This window comes from Euphorbia lathyris, chromosome 2, assembly GCF_963576675.1.
Source record: "Euphorbia lathyris chromosome 2, ddEupLath1.1, whole genome shotgun sequence".
Taxonomy (NCBI): domain Eukaryota; kingdom Viridiplantae; phylum Streptophyta; class Magnoliopsida; order Malpighiales; family Euphorbiaceae; genus Euphorbia; species Euphorbia lathyris.
Genome location: NC_088911.1, coordinates 115,704,590 through 115,730,508, shown reverse-complemented (window position 1 = coordinate 115,730,508; position 25,919 = coordinate 115,704,590). Strand labels below are relative to the sequence as shown.

The window sequence follows — 25,919 nt, the reverse complement described above, 5'->3', positions numbered from 1 at the left end:
CTAGGTCTGGAAGGGCGATCTGGAATTTTCCATCTTGGATGGTTAGTTAGCCTACAACATTATCCTTGGACGACCCTTTATCTCCAAAGCGGCAGCCCTTATCTCCATACGCCACTTAACTCTATACATCCCCACGGCCAAGGGAGGTGTAATGGTTCGAGGGAGCCAAAAGGTGGCACAAGAGACATATTCAGCATCGCTGATGATTCGTCCCCAGTCTAAGGAAGAAGATGAGGAGGAACTTGGTACCATGGCCTTGGGCGAGACAGAAATGTACCTCATGGAAGATGAGAAACAAGTGCGAATGGCTAAAGGACTCAAGAGTGGAATCAAAGAGGCAATCACCAAAGTCCTCCATGAAGCGGAAGATGTCTTTGCATGGAAAGATGAGGTCCTCCCGGGGATTAGTCCAGAAGTGATCACCCATAAACTCAACATCGACAAGGATGCTGTTCCAGTCGCCCAGAAACGAAGAAACCATGGTCTGGAGCGGCAGAAGGTGATTGAGGAGGAGATCGCAAATGGGCGGACGCCATTGAGGAAGTACTTTACACGCAATGGTTGGCGAACGTAGTTCTGGTCAAAAAGGCGGGCGGGTCTTACCGCATGTGCATTGACTTTACCGATCTTAACAAAGCTTATCCCAAAGACAACTATCCATTGCCATGTATTGACATACTTATAGACGGAACAGCGGGCCATGCCATGTACTCCTTTACGGACGTAAAATCCAGTTATCATTAAATTCCCATGGAGCCCTCAGATAGAATCAAGACCTCGTTCGTGACTCACCAAGCCACTTATTGCTTCAAAGTCATACCCTTTGGGCTTAAGAACGCCGACGCCACCTATCAGCGGATGATGAACAAGATATTCATGGAAAGCAAAGGTGATAACTATTCTATTTATGTGGATGACATGATCATCAAGAGCACAACCGTAGAAAAACATGCAGATGATGTGAAGGAAGTACTGGGCGTGCTCCGACGCCACAATATTAAACTAAACCCGGAGAAATGTACTTTTGGTGCGACATATGGAAAGTTCTTGGGGTTCATGATCAGTCAGAAAGGAGTTAGCCCAAATCCTGACAAAGTTAAGGATGTTCTAGAGATACAAGCACCGCGGAACATCAAAGAAGTGCAGCGCCTTAATGGGCGGATCGTAGCCTTGGGCAGGTTTATCTCCTGTTCAGCTCGTAGATGTCAGCCTTTTTATGAGGTCATCAAGAAACAAAAAGCGTTTGAGTGGAACGAAGATTGCGAAAAGGCCTTCGAAGGAATCAAACGGTTTCTCACAGAGCCACCCATGATGAGTCGGCCACTTAAAGGCGAGGATCTCTACATGTACGTCTCGGTTATAGATAAAGCTGTGTGCACGGTCATGATCCGAGAAGAAGATGGCCAGCAGTATCCGATTTATTATGTGAGCAAAGTTTTAAAAGATGCTGAGACCAGATATTCCAAGCTCGATAAAATGGCGTTGGCTGTTGTCACTACAGCAATTCGCCTTAGGCCATATTTTCAAGCTCATACTGTTGTAGTTCGAACGAATATACCAATGAGGAAGGTGTTACAGAAGCCGGACACTTCTGGACGGTTGATGGAATGGGCAATTCGCCTTGGTGAATTCGATGTGCGATATGAAAGCAGGTCAGCTTTGAAGAGTCAGGTCTTGGCAGACTTCGTGAATGAATTCATCGAAGAAGGGATGGCTCCTCCCAAATCTCAAGTAGAGGAGTGGACGATGTACACGAATGGTGCCTCTTCGGTGGATGGAGCTGGGATAGGCATTATGATCAAAGGCCCTCGATACATAAAGTTACGGTACGCAGCGAAATTGAATTTTCATGCAACTAATAATGCCGCGGAGTATGAAGCTTTAATATTGGGGTTGCGCCTGCTCAAAGAAATCACTCCCGAGCGGATCGTGATTTATAGCGACTCCAAGCTGATGGTCAATCAAGTGATCAAGAACTACGAGGTGAAAGATGATGTCTTGGCCAAATACGTAGCAGAAGTGAAAAAACTGTTAGATCACCTCGAGGCTAAAGAAACTAAATGGGAGCTGGTTCATGTACCCCGAGGTTCAAACACTGAGGCAGATCATCTAGCCAAAATGGCTTCTAGCGAGGAAAATTGGACGGATCCACAATGTCCATTCGAAGTCAAAATAGCTCCAGCTTTCGCTTCAGAAGAAGTATATCTCCTCACAATGGTGGAAGATGATTGGAGATCGGCCATTCGCCAGTATCTGTTAGAAGGAGCTTTACCCGAGGATAAGGAGGAAGCTCGGTGGATCGTTAGAAAAGCGGCTTATTTCTCCATGATCCATGACGGCCTCTATAGAAAATCTTTTAGTCATCCTTGGTTAAAATGCATTCTGCCAGAAGAGGGACAACAAGTCCTCAAGGAGCTGCACGAGGGATCATGTGGGGCCCATGAGGCATCCGCCACCATCTTGAAGAAATCCAGGTTAGCGGGATTTTATTGGCCAACGGCCGAACTTGATGCGCAAAAATTGGTGGAATCTTGCCATAATTGTCAGATTCATGCAAACGAATCACATACTGCCAAACACCTCCAGAGGCCTATTATAGAGGGACGACCATTCGCCATCTGGGGAATTGATATCGTTGGACCATTTCCTCCTACTCGCTGACAGAGGAAGTACGTGGTAGTGGCAGTTGATCACTTCACCAAGTGGGTAGAGGCCGAAGCTGTTTCCTCCATCACTGCTGAGCGAATGGTGGAATTTGTTAAAGACAACATCGTGGGAAGATATGGCATCCCCCACACCATCATCACTGATAACGGAACACAGTTTAACTGTGGCGAATTCAAAACTTTCTGTGAGAAATTGGGCATTTTGAACAGATTCTCCTCCGTTTATTATCCTCAATCCAACGGTATGACCGAAGTTACGAATCAGACGATCGTAAAAGGAATAAAAAAGAGATTGGGTGAGCATGATAAGAAGTGGGCGGATCAGTTGACAAGCGTCTTATGGGCGTATCGCACTACTCCTAGAACGGCCACAGGAGAAACACCATTCGCCCTCTCTTATGGTGTAGAAGCTGTAATCCCAGTTGAAATATTGGTCCCAAGTGATAGAGTCACATTCTATTGCGAGGAAGACAACAGCCACAGATTAAAAGAGAGTCTTGATCAAGTGGAAGATCGAAGAGACAGGGCTTATGTACGTATGGCGGCATACAAACAGCGGATCGCCGCTTACCATGACAAAAATATCAAACTCGTAGACCTGAATGTGGGAGATCTCGTGCTCCGCAAAGCAGACAAAATCCAGTCTCGAGAAGGGAAGGGCAAGCTAGGGCTCACCTGGATAGGTCCATATCAGATAGTGGAAAAGATTGGGTTCGCCACGTTTAAGATTCAAGACATGGAGGGGAACACATTGCCACGCACGTGGAACCTCCAAAATCTCCGCAAATACTTTGTCAGAAAATAAAGTGTACAAAGGGTCTTGAGTACTCTTTTTCCTTTAGTAAGTTTTTTCCCATGTGGTTTTTCTTATTAAAGGTTTTAACGAGGCTCAGATGTAAGACTTGCTTGCTGTAATAAAGCATTTCTCCTATCAATAAACATCAATTGTTCTATTATATATGTTCTTTTTAAAGTTTTTATGGCAGCAATATCAATATTCCAGTCTTAAAAAGAAGGGGGGCATCCAACGCTCTCCACATTGAAAAAGTATTGCTATCTCATAGCTACTTTTTCTCCTCAAAAAGTAGGAGAACAAATCTCATGGGCGGATCCACCTCTGGAGGATCCCCATTCGAGATAGAGTTAAAACGATCCTTGGACGCAAGGTCTTTACACTCTCACCCTTCTCAAAGAAGGATTCACAAGACCTACGGGCGGATCACTCCACCTCAAAGATAGGTAGCAAGTTGATCCCCTAGGCAGCTTTACTTCCTCTAAAAGGAATAAAACAGCTTCAAAACCTTCACAAAGGTTCCCGCTATGGAGTACGGCTGGCCACCTACTTCACATAATAAATCCTAAAAACCTATTACTTGCATAGAGTAAAAACACAATGGTTGTCATAAAGGATTAAAAATTGTACTTAAACTTTACACACAAAGTTATACATTAATAGGAGCATCCTCCTTTACACTTGACTCCCTTGTTACGCCCTCCAAAGGGGTCTCCTTTTGTACTGCCTCAGGTATGCCCTCAGGGGGAACCACTGGCTCAATAGAAATAACTCCGCCAAAAGGAACAGAACTGTCCTTTGGGAGCTCATCGCTTATCTTCAGGGGAGCTTCGCGTGCATCCGCAGTTGGAGGAATGACACTAGGCTTGCTTTCCGGGGCGGATCCCTTCATCCATTCCCGAACCCGATCCCGAATGTAGTCCTTGACACTTGGAGTCTTACGATATTTAATAACCACATCCGGATCGGGGACAGCAAATTCCGGATCCGTAAAGTCGATCTCAGGATATTCCAATTGAAAATACGCCATAAGCCATAAGCCATTCGCCAGGCTTGCTCTCCAGCCATAAATTCGGCGTCCGCCAAAGCCTCTTCATACTCCTTAGCATCCTCTGCAATCTTCTCCTTCAACTGGCGGATCTCCGTATCTTTACGGGCGGATTCAGCATCTTTAAGAGCAAGAGCCGCGTCGGCATTCGCCTTTGCAACCACAGCTTCTTTTTCTAACCTTTCTATGGTGGCCTTATCCGCCACCCCTTGAAGAAGCTCCGCCTCAGCCACTCGTAAGCGAGTATACGCCTACAAAAACAAACCAAAGCTTAGCAGATATTTATCCCCTCTCTACATGACTACTATACACGGATAGATATCCTTGTGGCGGACAGGCTGGTCGCTGATGGGCATCCGCCAGCTGGGTTTCATAATTTTTTATCCACGGAAAGCGATCCGCCAGGCTTGCCAGATCCGCAGAGTTCATACGAGATGAATTAGACTCTGCTCGGGGGTTCTTTTTCCTAGGTTGGGTAGAAGAAGAGGCCATTGTCCCCGAAAAACGCCTAAAATCTACAGCCGGAGCAACACCGGCGACTGAAGTAGTAAGAATTTGACTCCTAGAGGAACGAGTTCGATAACGATTACACGCCGAGTTACGCAACTCAGCTAAATCGGAGCTAATTGTGTCCTCGGAGGAAGAAGAATTTCCCGATGACGAAGTGGACCAACTGAAGCTAACTTCGATTTCGGGAGGAGGGGTCAAATTAAAAAGCTCGGAAGTTGATCTAGAGGATGATGAAGAACTCCTAAACATTCAGAAAAATAGAATGGGAAAAGATGAACTTACATGTGAAAGCTTCGAAGAAACTCTGAAACTCCTAGGGAAAACTTCGCGCAGCGGAAAAAGTGAAGATGAAATGGGGAAGAGAAGGAGAGAGAACAAAGGAGAAGACGTTTCTCTTTCCTGGGACAGTGCGCTCAATACATGTGTCACTCTGCGATTGGCATCGAACAGAGTGCACATTAATGACGGTAGTCATGACAGCGTGCGGAAGCTCAAAAGCCCTAAAGGACTTTAAAGGAACTTTGGGGGGGCTTCTGATAACATTGAGATATTATTCCGAGGACCAAAAGGGATATTCACCTAAAGAACGCCATGTATTGAAGAGATCCGGCTGGCGGATCACCGGATCACCAAGGTCCCATCAAAAGAGACCCGCCAAAGAACCTATGAGGTGAATCTCCTTGAACACTCATTTGCCATTAGAACGACTGGGCCGACCTGGCCATAAAGACTATTAATGAGCTATCAATTAGCTAACCGCCGACTTAAAGTTAACTTGTAACCGCCATTAATGGAACATTAATGGAGACTTTCTAGTTACTGTAGGTTACAACTTTCTAGCTATATATAGCCTACGTCTTAGGCTATCAAGGTACACATTCACTTATCCTTTGTCAATTCAGTTTGCTCTCTTGTTCCATCTTACTGACTTTGGCATCGGAGCTTCCCCCCGTCGAACCCAACGACGCCCCCACAGGGACGGAAGCTGATCAGAATTTCTCCGCTTGTCATCACTAGTAAAAACAGAAGACAGGATTGGCCTGCAGCTCTGGAAGCTGACCACGTGATGACGAAGAAGATCGTTGTTCCCACAACGGCTATGTCGGGATTCAAATCATTGAGGCCCAAAGATTGCTATAAATAGGCCAAATCATCACTTGGATCAAAACACACATACAAGACATATACATACAGACAAGCAAAATCTCCACTGAGTGATAATCCAAAATAGAAGCTGTCTGAAAAGAAAAAGCAAGCTCTTACACCAAATTCCAATCATTGTGTAAAAGCCTAGATTGATTCTGTCATCTAAAGTGTTCTTTATTTTATTAAGAACAATTTCTTATCATTTGTATAAGGTTAGAAGAGTGAAGCTGAGTACTCGGTTATAGTACTCAGTGGTAGAGAAAATCTGAATACTCGGTTATAGTGTTCAGTGGTAGATAGGATTGAGTAGACGAATAGAGGATGGTACTCTTGCATACTCAGTTGCTATTGTAAAAGGTTTGTGCTCTACCTTTAAAGAGCTCAGTAGAGGATTGAAAAAGCTCGGAAGGATTCCGGGGACTGGACGTAGGCGGTGAGGCCGAACCAGGATAAGTCTGCTGAGTAATCTCTAACCCTTTCTCTTGATATATATTTGTATGTGTTGCTTGCTTTAAACTACTTAGTAAATAATCTGTAAAAGCTGAAGCTGAGTAATCTGAGTGCTAAGTTGGAAACTGACTTAAGTGTTATTTCCCAACTCACAACTAAAACATCTCTAGTCAGCATCTGATTAAAGCTGTCTCGCATCACACCCAGTCTTGCTAACCTAAAACTGAGTTGAACTATCAAACATCTAATTAAGTCAGCATTATTAAGTGAAAAAGTTATATTAGTTCCTAACCCCCCCCCCCTTGGAACTAATCCTATTACGTTACACGAGACCAACATCTTCTTGAGGCCTTGACACTTGGGTACATCCACTCTATTTCCCTTAATGATGAGCAACATGTATACAAGCCAGAGCCGAGGAATCTTCCCACTCTCCACCAATTCTCTCAAACTTTTGGCTTGTGGGTCATGTTCCATGCCTTCATAGATTGACACTAATGGAAAATCTAGTTGGGTGATAGCATCTAGCTCACCCTTTATGTTGAATGCATCAACCACGATTGGCCTTTCATAGCTTGTGTTACATTGTGAAATCAAATTCAGCTAGAAATGTTTGTCATCTTACTTGCTTTAGTGTGAGATTTTTCTGGTTGATAAAATAGATGGTTTCCACATTGTCCGTCTTCACAATGAACTTTAAACCCAACAAATAATGTACAACAACAGTCAACTCTTTCTTTTAGAATGTGTATTGATGCTCGTATCGCGCAGCTTCCTGCTTTCATAGTAAATGGGTGGCCTTCTTGCATAAGAACACCCTCAATGGCAAGTTTGAAGCATCGATGTGGATCTCATAGGCTTTTTATGATTAGGAAGCGCCAAGACAGGATCTTCGGTCATAGCCTTCTTGAGATTTTCGAAAGCAGTTTGGCATTTCTCATCCCACTTCCATGTACAATTCTTCTTCAACGGGTCATTTGGCGGGGATGCTATAGCAGAATAGCCTTGTATGAATCTCTAGTAATAATTGGTCAGGCCTAAGAATGGTCTTACTTCAGTCACCTTCTATCTACAGCTGCCAATCCAGAATTGCTTGAATCTTGGCCCTATCCATTTTGATTTTGTCGCCTCTTACAATGTGCACATTTCTCTTTCCTGGCATACAATTCATGTTTTCCAAGCAACCGAAAACCTTGTCACAAGTGGTCAACATGATCTTTTAATGCTTGTCTATAGATTGACCACAATGTCATGAAAGTATACAGTGAAATATTTATCCAAATATGGTTAGAGAACCTTGACCATTAAGGTACAAAAAATAGCAGGAACATTGGTTAGGGAAAATGGCATTACTAAAAATTCTTACGAATTGTACCTCGTTACACATGTTTTTGGTACATCCTCCTTGGAAACTCGTGCTTGATAGTAGTTTGATCTCAAATCCAACTTGGTGAATCACATACTATCCCCAAGTTTATCAAACAAGTCAGCAATAAGAGGAATTGGAACTTGTTCTTTACCTTAATTTCTTCGAGTGTCCAATAGTCGATACACATCCTCAGTGACCCATTATGCTTCTTATGAAATATAATGGGTGCATCGTAGGGTGATTTGGATGACTAGACTTGTCTAGCATCCAACATTTCATTGAACTTCCTCCTCAAATCCTTAAGGTTGGAAGGCACCATTCAGTATAGAACTACCACCAATGGTGTGCTTCCAGACACCAGCTTGAATGACATGTTTAGTGAGTTAAAATGACTTCCATCTTAGTTGGAGAGAGGTCATGTAACTGTTGACTAGATGTACTGAGCTTGAAGGACATGTTTAGTGAATTAAAATCCCAAGTAATATCACCCAATGTCACTAGTCATTGAACCCTTAAGACCATCTCGCAGCCCCCTAATGATATTACCATGAAGTTCGCCAAAAATTAGTGATCATGCATCACACATTGAAACCTTTCACAAGCATAAGAGCACAACACTTCTAGGCCATTGGCCACAGTAATTTTGATTGGATCAATAGCCTTCAAAGTGCATCCCAACCCCTTTACTATCATAAGATCCAGAAAGTTATGTGTGCTACTTGAGTCCACCAAAATGTGTAGTGACTTCTTAAAATTGGCAATTAACATCATTGCTCGGGGCGATTTCTCCCACGGTTCTCCCATAACACATAAAAATCTCAGTCAAATCTGTCATACCTTTTGTTTCCACTTCCAACTCTTCTTTTGGGCACTCTTGTACCATGATCATATGCATGTAGCTCTTCTTACATTAGTGGTTTAGTGTAAATTTCTCATCACACCAAAACATAGATATTTGACCCTCTTATCGGCTAACTCTGTCTCTGTTAGTCTTTGAGCTTTAAGCTGGGTTGGCAATGGCCTAGTGTTTAGTGGGGGCATGGGTTCTAGGATTTGGATGAAGGAATTCAGTTAGCAACTTAGGAGTGTTTGGTGTAGGTAGAAGTGGATGTTTATAATGGGTGGATGTGGAGAACGAGGCAATGAGGGTGAGTGCTCTATACATCTTATATTCAATCAAGAGCATAAGCCTGCTGTAGTGTTTTGGGTTCCAACATTTGTAGTGGATACTCAATTTCAAGGAAACGATTCAAAACATTTTCTTCTAAAAGGTTTACTTTATGTGAACAAACATCTAAGGCCTCCATGCATTCCAAAGAGAGAATTTGTTTGAACCAAACCAGCTGCTTCAAATCAGCCATTAGATCTTCATACACCCTTTCCCCAAATCTCTCTTTCACTGCAGTGACCATATTCTCTAGGTAATACTGATGTCACTCTAATGCTCTACCAGTCAAACCTTAGCATTAGTTGGCCGTTTGGTCAATTTAAAAAACCATCCTTCCAAATCGGTTCCATCAAACCTTGGAAAACCAACCTTGGTGAATCTCGTAGTGAGTTGACAAGGCTAGTGTTTTGAGGGAGGGAGGAACAACTTTTGTATTTCAAAATTGCATAACCAGCTCAAAACCAATTAGAGGGGAGAAGATAATAACAGACTACTGAGGATAAGACACGGTTATCCTCCCTAACTAACTCAGCTAATCGACAAAAAAGACTAAAAACGCAGCTTATATAAATAAAACAACATTCAACTTATTTTTCTCACATATCAGGTCTCAAGCACAAAATATGTCATAATACAAGGAGAAGAGGCACCTGCAGCAATTGGAAGACATTATCAGCATCTCAAACTTGGGTCATTTACATAAATCAAGCCAGCCTAAAATTAAGCAGCACACTTGCCAATATACAGGAACCTCACTCCAATAATCCATTTCCATTTTCATTTTCGGTTCCTCCAGTTTGGATATAACATTTAATGCTTTACATAGTGTCAGGAGGCAGTTTACTTTCTAGTCTCTCTTTTCTCATCCAGTTTAAACCACACCAAGCTTGCTTAATCAAGAATTTTCCTGCAACCTGTACATTGTGATTTCCTGCTGCTTAAAATATCGTCGATCTTCCTCATCGACCAGAACAAGGTTCAAATAATACTTCACACTGAATTTGTTGTTAATGTTGCGATGTGTTGGTGTCAATTCGTAAGGGCTAAGGAACAATCTGATTGGTATTGACTCACCTGTGAAAATAAGCATACTCTTGTAAGACTTGCTACATTTGTTTGCAACATAAATCAGACTGATCTATATAAACATTTCATATTTAAGGGCTTCCAAAGTGAAACAATGGGCATCTTTGTGCTTATATCTTGTTGGTTAAATTTTAAAATCAACTTTAAAACTTATAATTAGCATACCTCTGACTGGAGCTCCGTCCATCAATTCAAATTTAGCTAGTGTTTCTGTCTCAACGTGTGTATTGGCCCCTGCTCCTGTTGATTCACGGCGCCTGATCTCAAGATCCATATTCTTTATCTTGATTCGTACAAGGAGAAAGTATATCTTTCCAATTATTACATCTTTGAGATGGTACCTGTACAATTTAATTTCCAATTAACTGCAGAAATATGCACCTTTCAAAAGCTAAATACCAGAAAAATAAAGTCATTCCCATCAAACTGTTATTCAGTCAATAAGAGATTGATTGAATGCCTATTCACTAATAGACTTACTTGCTTTTATTGTATTCAAACTCGATATGTAGACAATCTTCAATTCCAACTTCCATCTGCATAATTCACAATATTCTAAATTAAGGCCAAAGAAATCATAAAGGGATTGCCAACTCTGCACTTCTGGGGAATCTGTAGTTTCAAACTTACAAGGGTTAACCACCCTAGCCCCCAACCAAAGATTTTACCTTAATAATATTTTTTTCCATTCTCATTTCAAATTAAGTAAATTCACTCCTTTCAATATTATTAATGAAAATTGAAATTTAGTCAAATTTAAAAATCTCATAGGCTATTTTCTTGTATAATTTAAAATGTCATAGACCAAAATGTTGTGTGAATTGATATTTGTATAATTAAAAACCACTAGAGTATACAACATTTAACAAATCTTAAGAACCAAATTTTATAATTTTAAAAGCAGGCAAAGTATTTTTTCAAGGTCAAACCTCAAGAAATCATAACTTCGTTCATTTTTCATTGAGGAGACTGGACACCAGCTAACCCGCCAAGTTATCTCTTGTAGACTATGAGACAAGTACTAGTAGAAAGGGCCCTGAACTTTCATGTTTATTCAACTTTAGTATACCCTTTATATATAGGAATTTTTTAAACACAAGGGATGCTGTTTATTGCTGGTTGGGAAAACAAAAACGAAAAAAAAGGTATATCTATACAATTTAGTGACCTCATTGACCATATTGGTTGGAATATCCTGATGCTTTCTGCTAGATAGTCATAGGCTAAAAGCTCAATGCAAAGGCTTCTGTAGAAGGCATTGTGGCGTCAAATTGTGGCTAGATATTGACATAATGAGTATGTGGAGATAATAGTTACTATTCGATGTCAAACTGCAACTTTCTCGAAATTGCTTGTGCTAATAGATTGGCAGGTGTAGGTTATTGTCATGTAACCATTTGAACTAAAAGCTCCAGCTGATAGTTAAGGCCCAATGTAGATCTTATATTAGTCTCTGACACACCCCCACACGCAAATGCCCCTTGGGCTTGCAGCGTCAGCGTGTACAACACAGGCCCATCCCACCATGTGTGTTTTTAATTCCACAAATTAATGAGGTTGCCAGGACTCGAACCCTCGACCGTTTGGTCCAAGCGGCTCTGATACCATATCATGGAACCATTTGAACTAAAAGCTCAAGCTGATAGTTAAGGCTCAATCGTAGATCTTATATTAGTCTCTGACAGTTATTATGATGGGTACTGGGAAGGTACCTTCTAGTTTCTGTAGCAAGTAACAACTAATTCCAAGGTACCACAATAATAGCTTAGCAAACTAACCACAATAATAATAACAAGAATTGTCCCCCGATTCGTTATCAGCTCTATTATCATGAATCTGTTATTTCCTCTTCAAATATGGGAAATTAGTCACCTAAGTCTGAGAGTCATCACAATGGAAAACTGAAAACATAAGTACTGCTCTATAGAATCACATTACTATTAATAATTTTTACCTTGATGCTATTGTTGATTGATGGAGGTGGGGAATAGTTGCGAACCTGATCCATGACAATTATATCAAGACAAACATTAGAAAAGATGTTGAATTAGTAACAGTAAAGCAGATGGACCAATATCTGGTCTTTCTAATACAGACAGCCGTTGCTGCGACTGATGAGATTCGCGTTTTTCATATACATATTGATGACTCTGAATGGAACTACACATTCCAGAACTAGTAGCACCCATATGCCACGACTCACAAGTACTGAAAATTCAATGACAAACAATTGGCCGAGTTTCAATAAGAACTCCTTAAAAAGCACTTACCAATACTATGCCATTTAAATTAAGCACCAACAATTGAATCATGCATTCACACTTGCTTGTGTGCGTTCTGTGCAAGCATACACTACAGGAAGAGATGCAACCCATAGAATATGAAAATACATTACCATGAAGTCCTGGTATTCAATGATGCTTCCTGCATAACCACGACTAACAGTCACCTTCAGAACATACCTGTACAAGAGCAAAAAGCAAACTGTTGTAACATAAGTTTTCTATTATACAAATCAACTTTAGATTTAGAATTTAAAATTTTCCTATGTTCTAAATTACCATATATATATATATAGCCAAATTTTTGAAGTGACATATCATCAATTATGCAAAAGAAAGCCAGTAATTTACACAGAAATACAGTTGAAACTGAAAGTATGAGATGCACGTATATGATTCTAGTCTCAATTTTTGCTTTAAGTGAAAGCAAGTTTTAAATTGCTAAATCACGCAATGCCAAAACCAAAAACATAACATACAGATGCTTGAGCATACATACGAACAGTCAATAAACAACAATATTGGAGGAACTATCGGGGTTGGTACTTCCATCAAGGAGTTCAAAAATAGAAAAGTACTAAAATCATGGCGAAAAATAATTCATCCCCCAGCAGATCATCAGCACTGAAGCAACCATATTTCTGAGAAACTTACTACCAGCTTGACAAAGAGAATAGGGGAAAGTTCAAATAAAACCCCTGTGGTTTCACTAATTTTCAGATAAAGGACTGTGGTTTACTTTTTGTCAAAACGAGGACTGAGGTTTCGCACTTTTAATAATGCTATTAAAACTATCTTTAACGACCTGAAAATGAAAATTTTCAAGAATTAAAGTTGTTCAATGTCATATTTTCTATGGAACTACATTTTCGATTTTAGAAAATCATCTTTTTTGGAACTTTCTCTCTCTAAACATTAACTTTCTCTCTCTTTACCAAACATCATCTAAATAATCTTGAAATAAAAAAGTTGAAGAATTAAAGTTGCTTAGAATATTAGTAGTTCTTAAAATATGTCATTTTTGAAGTTGTTAAGGGTGATTTTAATAGTATCAATCGAAAAAGTCCTTATTTTGCTAAAGTTGAAAACCTCAGTCCTCGTTTTGACAAAAAGTAAACCACAGTCCTTTATCTGAAAATTAGTGAAACCACAGGGGTTTTATTTGAACTTTACCCAAGAGAATATGCAGAAGAAAGAAATCTGAAAGACCATCTTTATTCTATCAAACTGTCAAAATCAAATCTAACTCACTTCTTGTAACAAACTAACCAAAGGTGCTCCATAAAATACCAACCAATATTCAATAAAAAGGGATTCAAGGTTTGCAAATAAATATTGCATACCTGAGTCTCACATTCACGCCATTATATGTCTCGTAAGGCATCTCTACTGTAGAAAACTCAAATGGGTATGATTTTCTTTCATATAGTTCCCCGGGAACATCTAATTCGCGTACTGCAAGTTAGGCAAAACCAATGAATTTTTTTTCTTTTCCTAAAATGAATTTTATTGATCAAAGATAAAAAAAAAAATAACAGTTCAAAGATTGCTCGGCATTTTAGTTAGAATAGAATAGCTTTTGGAATAATAACGCCACTGGGAAACAGACGGCTTTTCAGATTAAGATAGCTGAAGCATTCTGAAAGTAAATTTTTGCTGCTTCTGAGGATAGGATCCAAATAAGCACTTCTGTCAATTAAATATGGATACAGAGAAGAATTGCATACTAACCAAGGGAAGTAAAATCATAAAAATTTCCTCTGTCAAAGTACATCTCTGCAAGGTACAATAGAAATGTTATTTAACTTCATGGGCGGCAACAACCTTAAATAGTTTGAAAGCAATATAACCAACAAACTTCAGCATGCAGATAATGAACAGAAATTAAACATCATACAGTAGAATCCAAGTTCAACCACCTAGTGCACACACATTATAATAACACAAAGAATATTCCTGAAGAAACCAATTCTTGCATATTTTGTAAATAAACAAATGGCTAGAGCTTACAATCAGTTTTGCACAGCTAAAGTTACTAAACCTTAGTCTCTTTCTTGTGGATTCAGGTTGTGAACGTGTTCAACAACAGGTTAAAGCAATATGCCTAAGAGTATAAACCGGCTCAGCCACAAAGTAAGAAGGCTCCGAATAAACAATAGGGCTCCACAAGGATGAGCACAATCTGCTATTCACAACCCCCATGGAAAGAGTAATTGCCTTTATACCCAACAAAGGGATTGTGAGGACGACACCCTAATGGTACGATACAGTTTAAACAATTAAGAGCAGTCGGCATGTACTAGCGGAAAACAAATTGTGAAATTATAAAAACAAATAAGAAAAATGAAAAAAAAAATGAAGAAAAGAGAAGATTAAGTAATAGTCGTGGAGGATAGCTTACTTTCAAACAATGTGAAAAGGGTTACATATTTTTTATTTGTTTTTAGGGAAGCTTCTACCATTACTTTGTTTTAAATAAGATGTATATTCTGTTAATAACCACATTTGGATGACTATGGCTTAACATCAGCAAAGACTGTATAAACATAGTGGAAGTACAAGCAAACTGACACCATAGAAAGCACCCTATTTAATATTTGAGTGCATTTGTGATTTCACAGCAGAAACTTTGATTTTAAAGCGTTTCACATTTCCGTATCCATTTTGGAAACCCGAAACTCTTGGAAACTTGTACGAAACATTTCAGGTCATGTTTCCGTAATTCAAAAAAAATAGGAAACTTGTTTCCTAGGATGTGATGTGTTTCCAAAAATAAATGAATGCTAATCACATGATCAATAAATCCTTAATAGTTTCTAGATCATCTTCTACAAGCTCTCAAAATGAAAGGAAAAAAAAACATCCTTCTATTATGTGACCTATATGTAATTTTTATAATGTATATATATAAAAAAAATTAAACATATATTATTATAATTTTAAAAACTTATAGATATATCTATATATTTTTATTATTTACACATTTGTGATTCCTATACTTTTTACAATATCGTTTCAGAGTTTCCGTGTAACATAGTTGCAGATATTTGTTTCAGAGGATTTCAATCTACTGAGAATTACAGATTTGGTTTTCCACCAAAATATTAACAGGGAAAAGATAGATGATGAAGATTGGAGGGGGGTGAAACAGATTGCTTTAAGCACCAGTATCCATATTTCTGGCAAATTTGGTCTTGTATAACATGTTGGAAGAGAATGATGCAAGGGCCTATAAATAGACATGAAACCTATGCATGACAAAGGGTGGAACAAGTAAAGTTTTCCTAAAACATCTGCATACCTTCAAGTTACAAGGAGGTAATTTGATAGAACATATTCGCATGTTTAACCAAAAAATCAATGACTTGTTATTGAAGCGAAGTTTTGTAATGAAGATAAAATTATGTTGGTATTTTTTGTTTACTTTCATTGTTCGCTAATTTGTACATTGCCTAATGGTTGGAAAGAACATAAGTATCATGTGAGACACTCATCAGACAGAGGAATTCTTAAGTCACAAGCTTCTAATTCAGAAGGGATGATTATTAGTTCAACTAGTGAAAGAGGTAACTAGAGAGAAAGCTCAGTCATGAAGCAAGTCCAAGGGCAGAACCAAGTCCATGGCTAAAAGGGAAAATTTCAAGAATGGAAACACAAGGGATACTCCAAATGTGATTTTCAGGAAAAGAAGATAAATTCTCGATTTAACATTTGTGCTAGTGTTGGAAAAGATGAAGACTAGATGCTCATCTCATCATGTATGAATTCCCATATTGCTGTTATACCTAGACTCATCCAGCTTGCCTCATTATATTGTACATATAGACTGATTTGATATTATAAAGTATGTAACTCTGCTAGTGCAATATTGGTAATTATTTTTGTAAAGTGCTAGGCATGGAGAAAGTCAAAATAAGAATACACAACAGGATGGTTTGATTGCTTAATAATGCTAAGCATGTTCAAGAATTGAGAATGAATCCAACCTTCCTCGGCTATCAAGAAAAGACATTGCACAACTATTCTACAGATGTAAGCCATATTGGATCACTTTTTGAGTTTTGACTATAAAATTTGATGTGAATGATCTTGGTGCTGCAGAAAAGACCATTCACATGAAAACTGAAGTATGGGTTTCATAGGAAAAGTATATCGTGCAGGTGCCGATTTAGCATGCACAATCAAAAATCAATATCCACTCCATTATTAGATACTTCAGATAGTCTACTTCACAATGCCATCAAATAGATAATGAAGTAGAGTCAATGTTATAGTTTCATTATGCTAAATGCAATATGTTGCTTGATGTGTGCTACGGCATACACTAAATTAGATTTAGCTTGTGGTGTCTGTGTGATTATCAAGTTTATGGCCAAACCAATAAAGGAAAATTGGCACGAAATCAAGTAGGTATGCCAGTACATGAAGGTACATCTCTATATAATATTTATTTCAACTCAGTTAATAAGACAGCTTCAGTTATAAGATATATAGATGTGAATTATGCAGGTGATTTTAACAATAGAAAATCTAACACACGATATCCAAATTATAGTGTATGTAATGTCAGCCAAAGCGCAATTTATTTGCCAAAGTATCATGTGTATCATGCTCTACTATTATACTCACGTAAGTTCTCAAAAGATCAGAGTTGATGTCTTCCAACGACATACTATTAATGAAAGTGGGTAAAAGTAATAAAGCAGCTGAGACTTTGACAAAAGGTACCAGCTATGTTGCACAGACACGGACAGGGAAACGTTATTTCTAAAGCATAACCTTCATAAAATAGTCTTCAAATACAAACAGAACAGACACGGATATAAGAAATGGACACAGACACGCAAGGCAGAATGAGGAGTGCCAGTGCAACATAGGGTCCCAGCTATCAAGAAAGGCAAACATCAATTAGACTTGCTCAAAGTTTATTCTTCTTGATTAATAAGATTCCTATTTTAGGTGGTGTATATTTTCTATGGGAGGGTTGTCTAGGGCTCGGATTGCTTCCGCTATTTAGGGTCTATTATTCAAACGGATGGAGAAGTGGATGGAGATGTTGCTCATAGGATTAATTCTGGTTGGTCGAAGTGGAAGAGTGCTACAGGTTTCCTTTGCGACCCCAACATGCCTAATAGATTGAAGGGAAAATTCTACCGCACGACAATTAGACCTACATTGTTATATGGTACGAAATGTTGGGCAGCGAAATACTGTCACATTCATAAGATGTTGGTGGCGGAGATGCGTATGTTGTGATGGATGTGTGGTCATACGAGAAAGGATCGGGTGAGGAATGAAATAATTAGGACGAAAGTAGGGGTTACATATATTGAGAATAAAATGAGGGAAAATCGACTAAGGTGGTTTGGCCATGTAAGATGAAGAGCGCTTGATGCGCCGGTTAGAAGGATTGAAGAGTGGCAAAGGGATGCAATGGTGAGGGGTAGGGGTAGGCCTAAGCAAACTTGGAAGAGGGTGATTGAGAATGATATGAGTTTACTAGGGATTGAAGAAAATATGACAGTGGATAGGACGGAGTGGAGGGAGAGAATTTATGTTGCTGACACGACTTGATTTCACGGTTTCATATGACGGTTCATGTTAGCCGAACCCGAATCATTTCGGGACTAAGGCTTTGTTGTTGCTGTTGTATTTTTTCTATGGGTTACGCTAATTTGAAAGGGTAGTCACCATGGTGGAGAATCTTCTGTTATGACATTTATTTTCAACAGACATTTTTCACCAAAATGCTCATAGTAAGGTTTGGATGCGAGAATATTATTTTTGGGTCAAAAGTTGCTAACTGCTATTTCACCTAATCTAATCTTTTATATCTGAAAGAAGTGTCGGATTTTTATATAATTACAGGCATATAACTTTTTGATATTTATCATAATTACAGGCATATACCGGGTCTAGTGAAAGTCAAATCATGCTGAATGTCTTTAGTACCATATTAAGTCAAGTGAAAACATCGAAAAGATTGTTTAAGTTCAAGTGACTTTTAATGTTTGACAACAAATTTAAAGCATGCTATGACTTGCACAGCTGACACCAAGAGATTGTCAAAGATGGAAGAGATGAAGAAATTATGAAGTGGAAGAAGATGAGGAAACTAAATAAATAAGGAAAGAAAATGACCTAAGGAAAGAGAATAGAGTAGCGAACAAATCTATATAACTAACTAAAGAAGTGAACCAATCACTAACACTCAAATCTCAATAGTCATCATGCTTCTTCAATGAGTCTACACTACACAGACAAAATTATTCATTGACAAAATTAATTAATGCAGATAAATAAATAAAAACCAACAAATATATGGAGCTCATCGACAAACATAACAAACCACAGCTCATTTAAAGCGTCAATTGAGATGACTAGGGTTAAAAGAAAAATAGGATCTAGCAGTATTAACCTATCATAAATGTAGCCATAAACACAGCGAAACAAAGGCAACCATGGAAATAGCCAACTGCTGAGTTCAGCAGCTTGAATTTCTTTGTTCTTGAAAAGTTTAGAAAAATTACAACTCATTTAAAGTGTCAACTAAGATGAAAGGTTGAAGAAGTAAAAGGTTAGCAGTATTAATCTATCATAGATTTTAGATGAAAACGCAGTTGAACAAAGCAAATGATGCATATAACCAACTGCTGATTCGGAAGCTCGACTTTCTTTTTCCTTGAAAGCTTTAGACTAATTCATATATTCATGTAAATCTTTTTACTTCCCAATTCTAGTTCTCATGTTTATTTCTTGGTAAATCTTTAGAAGGCTAAAATACAATCCATAACATGGTCAAAAGTCATCCATGTGAAAGGCACCCTCTTCAGGAAAGGCATTAATAAATTAAAACAATCTAATAAATTAAAACAATCTGTATGTGTTGCATGTATTTATTTTTACGGTGGTGATCTTTAGGTGCATGAGGTTCACCTTACAACATTGGGAGATTTGTTATAGGCCGTTTTGGGATTTAGCAGGAAGGAGGCTAAAAGAACAATAGTGATAATTTGAACTTGCTGTAACCCAGAGAAAAGTGCCAAGATATTTTGACTTCCATTTTATTATCCAACTGTGAAGAAAAATATATGTTTCTATCTTCATATAGTGTTCTGTGGGGGGGTTGCTCTCGTTGATATTCAAACAGATGCCAAAGTTTTTTAATTTCATTTAGAGCAGCCTAAGCCTAGTATCTTTTTTGTCATTATCATGTTCTTTTCTCCTATTAAGAATTGATCTTTCTCCATAAAAGGGAAATGCAAGTATTAGGAAATACTCACCATTATGGAATCTGCACTATATTCTCTTTAAAGTGTCAAGAATCCTTCATATGGTAAGCATGTTTTGTTACAAGAAATTTATCACATCCAGAAAACTCACCTATTTGACCAAGAAGTTCAACTTTGATGCCATTGTGTTCAACCTTCTTCCCTTGAAGTGGCTCTACAGAAATCTAGAGTCACACACACATGAAAATTTTCAAAGCATTAGTCACTAACTTGAGAAGCGTAAGAATTTTCACTACAATCAACAACAACAGCACCTTCCCAGCAATATTTTCTTGACTTTGGAACAGTGGAACCATGACCGTTTGGCCATTCTCCTTCTTCATAGGAACCTATACACATGCAGCATAATACCAGAAAAGGAAGAAAAAAAACATAAGATCTATAGCACACTACATAAAGAAGAAAACCTGAAGTATCATAAAGGCAGAACCCATATAACAATAAATAAATATTTCATTATCTGTAGGAAATTCAAGGAAAATTGGTAAGCAAGCCCACATATCAATCCTTTTTTCCCCTAGGAAGAACTATGCAAGTACTCAATACTAAAACTACATAGAGAATTATAGCTAGACCACGTTTAAGTTCCACCCCATTTTCTATAATTATGCTAATAAACTAAGTTAGAAACATAAAGTAAGACTAGAAAACAGCAATTGATAGAAGAAAATAACAGTATTAAATAGTACGCCACCTGCTTGCGAGTTTTCCCATCAGTAAATGTGATGGAGATATTACAAGCTGGCTTGAAAGCTCCAATCAGGTAATTCTACGGGAAAAAAAAAAAAAAAAAAAACTTTGTTAGTAGATAATCATCCATACTTCAACCAGAAAATACTAATTTGGAAAAAAAAAATCACCATGCTGTTTATGGTACAAGCCCGATCCTAAGCAATCTGTTGCAAACACCTGTAAATTCAGCGACAGTGTCATAAATGGACGAATTACTGATCAATTTCTCAAATTAGCGAATCCCAATTCAAGTGAAAAAAGCTGCATTCATCAAGCTCTGATTAATTTAACTATAACTATCATATTGATTACCAAAAAAGAATTCGAACAAAACCTAATAGTAAATTATAATGATGATGATGTAAGATGCAGAAAGAGGATGATCTTGTTATGAAAGAGATGAAGAGGCAAAACCAAGGAGTGAAATTGAAAATATCAATGTAAGTGAAGTTAAAAATTGGAAATAGGGAATTGATCGCGATACCTGTAGATATAAATATTTGAGAGAAAGATGGATAGTGATGACTGATGAGCTCGAGAGATAGGACAGGAAAAGAAAAAGCACATAAACCTAGCTGACTTGAGATTTCGCATAAACCGATCCGAGATGGGGTTTGTTCCTTTTCTTTGTTTTGTTTTCATCGACGTTATATCATATTAGAAGGATCTCATGCTTTGGGAAGAAATTAATTTTGAAAGCCAAAAATCTATCTTTTTTTTTTTAACTGAAAAATAAATCATGTACTTTGAAGTTTTTTTTTTTTTTTTAACAGTGGAAGGCTAAACACCTAGGGAAAAACACAAAAAGAAGGAAAAAAGAGCAACAAAAAAATCTAATTTGTTACAATCCTAGATAAAGTGACGCCGCTTTCATCATCAGACAGTAAATGCTCGAGGTCACGAGGCGTAACACACTCGTGAAAGCCCAAAATAAATGAGCCTGCGAAATTCGCCATCCAATCAGCAGCTCTACTTACTCCCCAAAAAAAATGAGTAACTTTGAGATCCCAATTCATGATTTTGAAATTATAACTCTGCGTGATAATCCAAGCACATGGATGATAAGTGTGGAGGGGATCATTCATAAAATTAACCACAATTTGAGAGTCTAATTCAATCACAATCCGTCGGTATCCTTTCTCATAGGCCATATTTAAACCGAAATACAGACCCATCAGCTCGGCTAAAACCGGTGAACAGATCCCTAAATTTGCAACAAAACCGCCATGCTAATTCCCCTATAATCACTGAGTGGCCCCCTTGCAAAAGCTAAGCCTGGATTACCAATCTCGTATTTTAAAACTTTATAAACATTTAAATGGCATTACTAATATAAGTATATATTAAAATTACATGTGATTCGAAAACCAACACTAACCTGATTATACTACATTTTTTTTTTAGATTAAATTAGAGTGGATTGATTTGATTTAACACAATTTTTTTTATTATAACATACATTTTTTTCTATTAAATTAGGATTGACTCATTTATTCACCTGATAATCGCACCAACACAAGTCAATAATTGACATCTTTACCTAATGGCTTTCTCAAATCAGACTATTTTTTTAAGTATCTCGCCAACTATTAAAAGGCTAAATTTACCCCTAACGTTTCAAGTGAAGTACAAATTTAGTCCTAATATATGAAATGATGTAAATTTAATTCTAATATTTCCAAGCAAGATTAATTTGCTATCAAATTTTGAAAAGACTGATTTGATTATTATTTAAGTGTGACATCGAATCTTCCAAACAAATTTATCGGTAAATTGAAACGGTTTTGTACACTGTAGCTGGTTTTTTATAACTATATTAATAACATAGTAAATATTTTAGACAATTAGACAAAAGAAATTGTGATTAATGTATATGTAACAGATTTCGTTTTTAGCATTTTACAGAATTTTTGTAATTTTTATCAGTAATACATTAAATATTTTAGATATAATTGAATTTGGAATGTTTGAAATGACAGTTAAATACTAGTTAAACTAGTTTTTTTATAATTTTCGATAACGTATAGTTAAAATTGATCTTAATTGAAAATGTTAGGGTTAAATCATTATTTTATACATTAAAACTAAATTTGTATTTCTTTTAAAACGTTAGAAATAAATATAATTCTTATCTACTAATTAAAATTGACTTCACTTAAGTTAGGTTTGAAATTGGAGCTCTAATATAAATAGAAAGCTTTAATGTGAACTTAAAAGGTTCTTAATGAGTCAATCAAAAAAAAGTTCTTAATGAGACTCCAGCCGGGAAATTTGATAATTTATAAAAAAAAAATGTTGTCTTTATCCCGTTAAAACAGTATAGTTGGGGCCGGTTTGTATATATGGATTATAATTTAATGTAGGTTTTATTTTGGTTTTGTAAATTCTATCTAGCATTTAATCGCGGCTGACATGGTGGAATTGTCAAGGGAAACGCTGATTTGAAAAAGAAAACAAAAAGGGAATTATTATTTTTTAAGCAACAAAAAGGGAATATTAAAAAAAAAAAAAAAAAGAGAAAAGTAACCCAAAAAAGAGGAGGAGAAAAGAAATGTCTACGTACTAGTATTTCTTTTTTTTTTTTTTGAAGAAAAGTTATCAATCTCATAAATGAGCCCTTACAGGACAAACATTATTCATTACATGTACAATTGAATAAGGTATAGTAGACAAAAGAGACGGACAAGTAGAAGAACGGGATCCCCTAGCCAAAGCGTGAGCGACCTCGTTAGCTTGTCGTTTAACAAAAGAAACTCTGTACGAGTCATGTTGTTGTAAAAGGGTACGGCAATCATTGATAATATCGCCGAACTCGTTGCAGTGTATGTCACGGGACAGAATTGCGTCAATGACAACTTTTGCATCAGATTCGAATTCAACTCCTGCATACCCCAATTGGCTTACCGATTCCAAAGCTTCACATACAGCAGTGGCCTCGCATTCCGCTAGCGGTGGAGTTCCTTCAAATATATTGGTCCTAGCGGCCACAAATCTTCCGCTGTCATTGCAGAGAACTGCACTAATACCGAATCGAACTGCACTAATACCTAAAAAAAAAAAAAATACGGTATTCTTTAATAATTTTAAATATACACCTGCATCAATACCCGCTTCTTAGGTAAAATGGAATATATTATTTTTTGGTATACAATTAAATTTGTTGTTACAACAAAATCAATTAAATAAAAAAGATAAAAAAAAAAAAAAAAAGCTTCTCAGAATTTTTTACATGAAGGAATTTGCTAAAAAATAAATAAATAATTAAGCAGCATGCCTAGATGCCTCTTTTTCTTTATCTAAACCAGAAGAATAATCTATCAATGGAGATTCCTCTTTCCTTCTACTTCCCATTTTCAAAAGTCCATACAGTTTCCTGAATTCTCTTACGGTATGAACACTTTCTCTGCAAAACACTCCAGCTCCTCCATCATTTTCCACCGCCGATGATGATTCCGATACTGATGATCTCTGACTACTTATCTTCATCTGCATAGCTGAAATCACCGATTTCAAAGCTCTACTCGGCGAATTCCTATTCGAAATCATAATCTCACCAATTTCTGCTGGACTTAATGATGAACTTTCAAACATTTCTTCAACTTGGCTGAAAAGCTTGTGTTCTTTCACTCCTAAATAACTATTTGCTAAACTCTTGAATCCTGTGAAATTGCAGTGTTTGAATTCAATATGAACATCTATTCTTCCTGGTCTCATCACTGTTTCTTCATCAATTTTCTTATTCATTGTGAAAACCATTACTCTTTCTTCTCCACAGCTTGATATTATTCCATCCATGAAATTCATTATTCCTGTTTTGCTGATCAATCTTGGCTTTTCCCCCAAAAATTGGTCCAGATCTTCAATTACGATTATCGAACGACTTGTGGTTTGCAGTAGAAGCATTTTCAGATCTGAATCGTCGCTTACCTTGGACATATCTATCTCATAAACGTCGTAGTTTAGGAATCTCGCCATGCCTGCTACGAAGCTTGATTTACCGGTACCGGAACCGCCGTAAAGAAGGTAACTCCGTTTCCAAACACGCCCTAATCTGTGATAATACTGCTTTGACTTCAAAAATGATTCCAGATCAGCTTTGATTTTATTCTTCAACTCGCCGTCCATAACAACCGTGTCGATGGTGGCCGGATGAGTGAACGGAATACCTCTCCATCTTCTTCCTTTTTCCGTTTGGAGATTCATGTAGAACTTAATCTCTTTATTTCTCTGTTCAATCTCGTCGGCGGCTGCAAGAATGTGCTGCAAGTAAGGGCGGAGGATTCGTTTCTTGTCCTTCTTTCTGAGCTTGAGAACTAAATTAGAGTTTCCGTCATCAGTTTCAGATTTCTGATTACTCCACCAAACTGTAGCACCGAAGATAGAGTCCTGAACCACCTGATTTTCGTCGAGGCGGAGAATGATATCGTTGGATTTAGGACCAGAAAAGAGGTTGGTGAAATCGGAATCTTCCATAGCCGGCAAGGAACTAAGATAAGTTGAGACCTTACGAAAGAGGTGATTTGGTTGAAAATTTTCATTGAATTGAGGAACTTTGTAGAACTGGTAAACATGAAAAAGATCTTCAAAGGATCGGAAGCATCTTAAAATGATATGAAGAAAAGACGTTTTGGATAAGAATCGGAGGAAGATGATGATAAAAATGACTGGGAAAACAGCGAGAAGAATGTTGGGAAAGATCATGATAATCATCAACTATTTGGAGTGTTGATGAGATAGTTACAGAGAAGTTATTATGTATAGAGATAAATAAGAGAAACAATGGATGAAAAGAGGAGGAAGAAGAAGAGGAGGAGGGAGGAAGGAAACAAAGCAGCGTTTGGTTGGCAGTGAATTTATGACTATGTATATGGGAGAAATTTCATTAAGAATGAAGGAAGAGGGTTTGGTGTTGGTTTTTGAATACTTCAATTCAACTCATTTATTATTCAATTTTCTTGACTTTCTTTTTCAATGACAGGTTTTTTGGAATTTTTACACTTTCTTTTTCTTTTGTCTAGAGCACCTTGTGACACCATGTTGTAATTTTAGTCTTACAAATTCAAGCAGATTACTAGTAATAGGTTCGCACGACTCTAATGGTAAGAAAATCACTAGAGTCCTGGTACAAATCTTCAACGTATACAAATACACGAGGTATATCACATTCATTATGTCCTAGTAGTTAACCATCTAGTCAGAAACTCAACCTTTCCGATAGGAATGAATAATTCGAACGTCCCAATCCTTAGCTAGCAGTGCTTTACCGTGTTGAATGATCCAGAAGTAAGGGTGATATGATATGAGCGTCTTATTCGTGTACCCCACCACGAGTCCAATTCCACAATTAGTTTATGAGTACCATTGTCCCACGCCAAAG

The 25,919-nt window shown here is 37.6% G+C and overlaps 2 protein-coding genes across 3 annotated transcripts; both read right to left on the bottom strand.

Annotated features, from left to right (window-relative positions):
* Positions 1–9,697: 9,697 nt before the first annotated feature.
* Positions 9,698–21,203, bottom strand: LOC136219589 (vacuolar protein sorting-associated protein 26A). 2 transcript variants are annotated; one of them, XM_066007048.1, is made up of 12 exons: positions 21,027–21,203; positions 20,671–20,719; positions 20,505–20,579; positions 20,065–20,139; positions 19,902–19,974; positions 14,250–14,294; positions 13,862–13,973; positions 12,632–12,698; positions 12,191–12,235; positions 10,717–10,772; positions 10,402–10,577; positions 9,698–10,224 (listed from the first exon to the last, which is right to left on the bottom strand). In XM_066007048.1, exons 2-12 carry the CDS (start codon positions 20,671–20,673, stop codon positions 10,046–10,048), a joined length of 906 nt encoding a protein of 301 aa, XP_065863120.1. In that variant the 5' UTR covers positions 20,674–20,719; positions 21,027–21,203; the 3' UTR covers positions 9,698–10,045. The 2 variants fall into 2 exon arrangements, with proteins under 2 accessions (XP_065863120.1, XP_065863121.1); XM_066007049.1 differs by lacking the exon at positions 21,027–21,203 and adding an exon at positions 20,877–20,965.
* Positions 21,204–23,638: 2,435 nt separating this feature from the next.
* LOC136219588 (AAA-ATPase At2g46620-like) lies at positions 23,639–25,416 on the bottom strand. The gene has a single exon (XM_066007047.1). It carries the CDS (start codon positions 25,250–25,252, stop codon positions 23,804–23,806), a length of 1,449 nt encoding a protein of 482 aa, XP_065863119.1. The 5' UTR covers positions 25,253–25,416; the 3' UTR covers positions 23,639–23,803.
* Between the last annotated feature and the right edge of the window lie 503 nt (positions 25,417–25,919).

What these genes read in the sequence shown, in the direction of transcription:
- LOC136219588 (XM_066007047.1), bottom strand. Translation starts at nt 25,252, where the DNA reads ATGATTATCATGATCTTTCCCAACATTCTTCTCGCTGTTTTCCCAGTC.
- LOC136219589 (XM_066007048.1), bottom strand. An exon ending in AAGAAAATATTGCTGGGAAG is followed by an intron (nt 19,975 to 20,064) that starts GTGCTGTTGTTG and finishes GTGTGACTCTAG; the next exon opens with ATTTCTGTAGAGCCACTTCA. An exon ending in GGACGGAGCTCCAGTCAGAG is followed by an intron (nt 10,225 to 10,401) that starts GTATGCTAATTA and finishes TTATTTTCACAG; the next exon opens with GTGAGTCAATACCAATCAGA.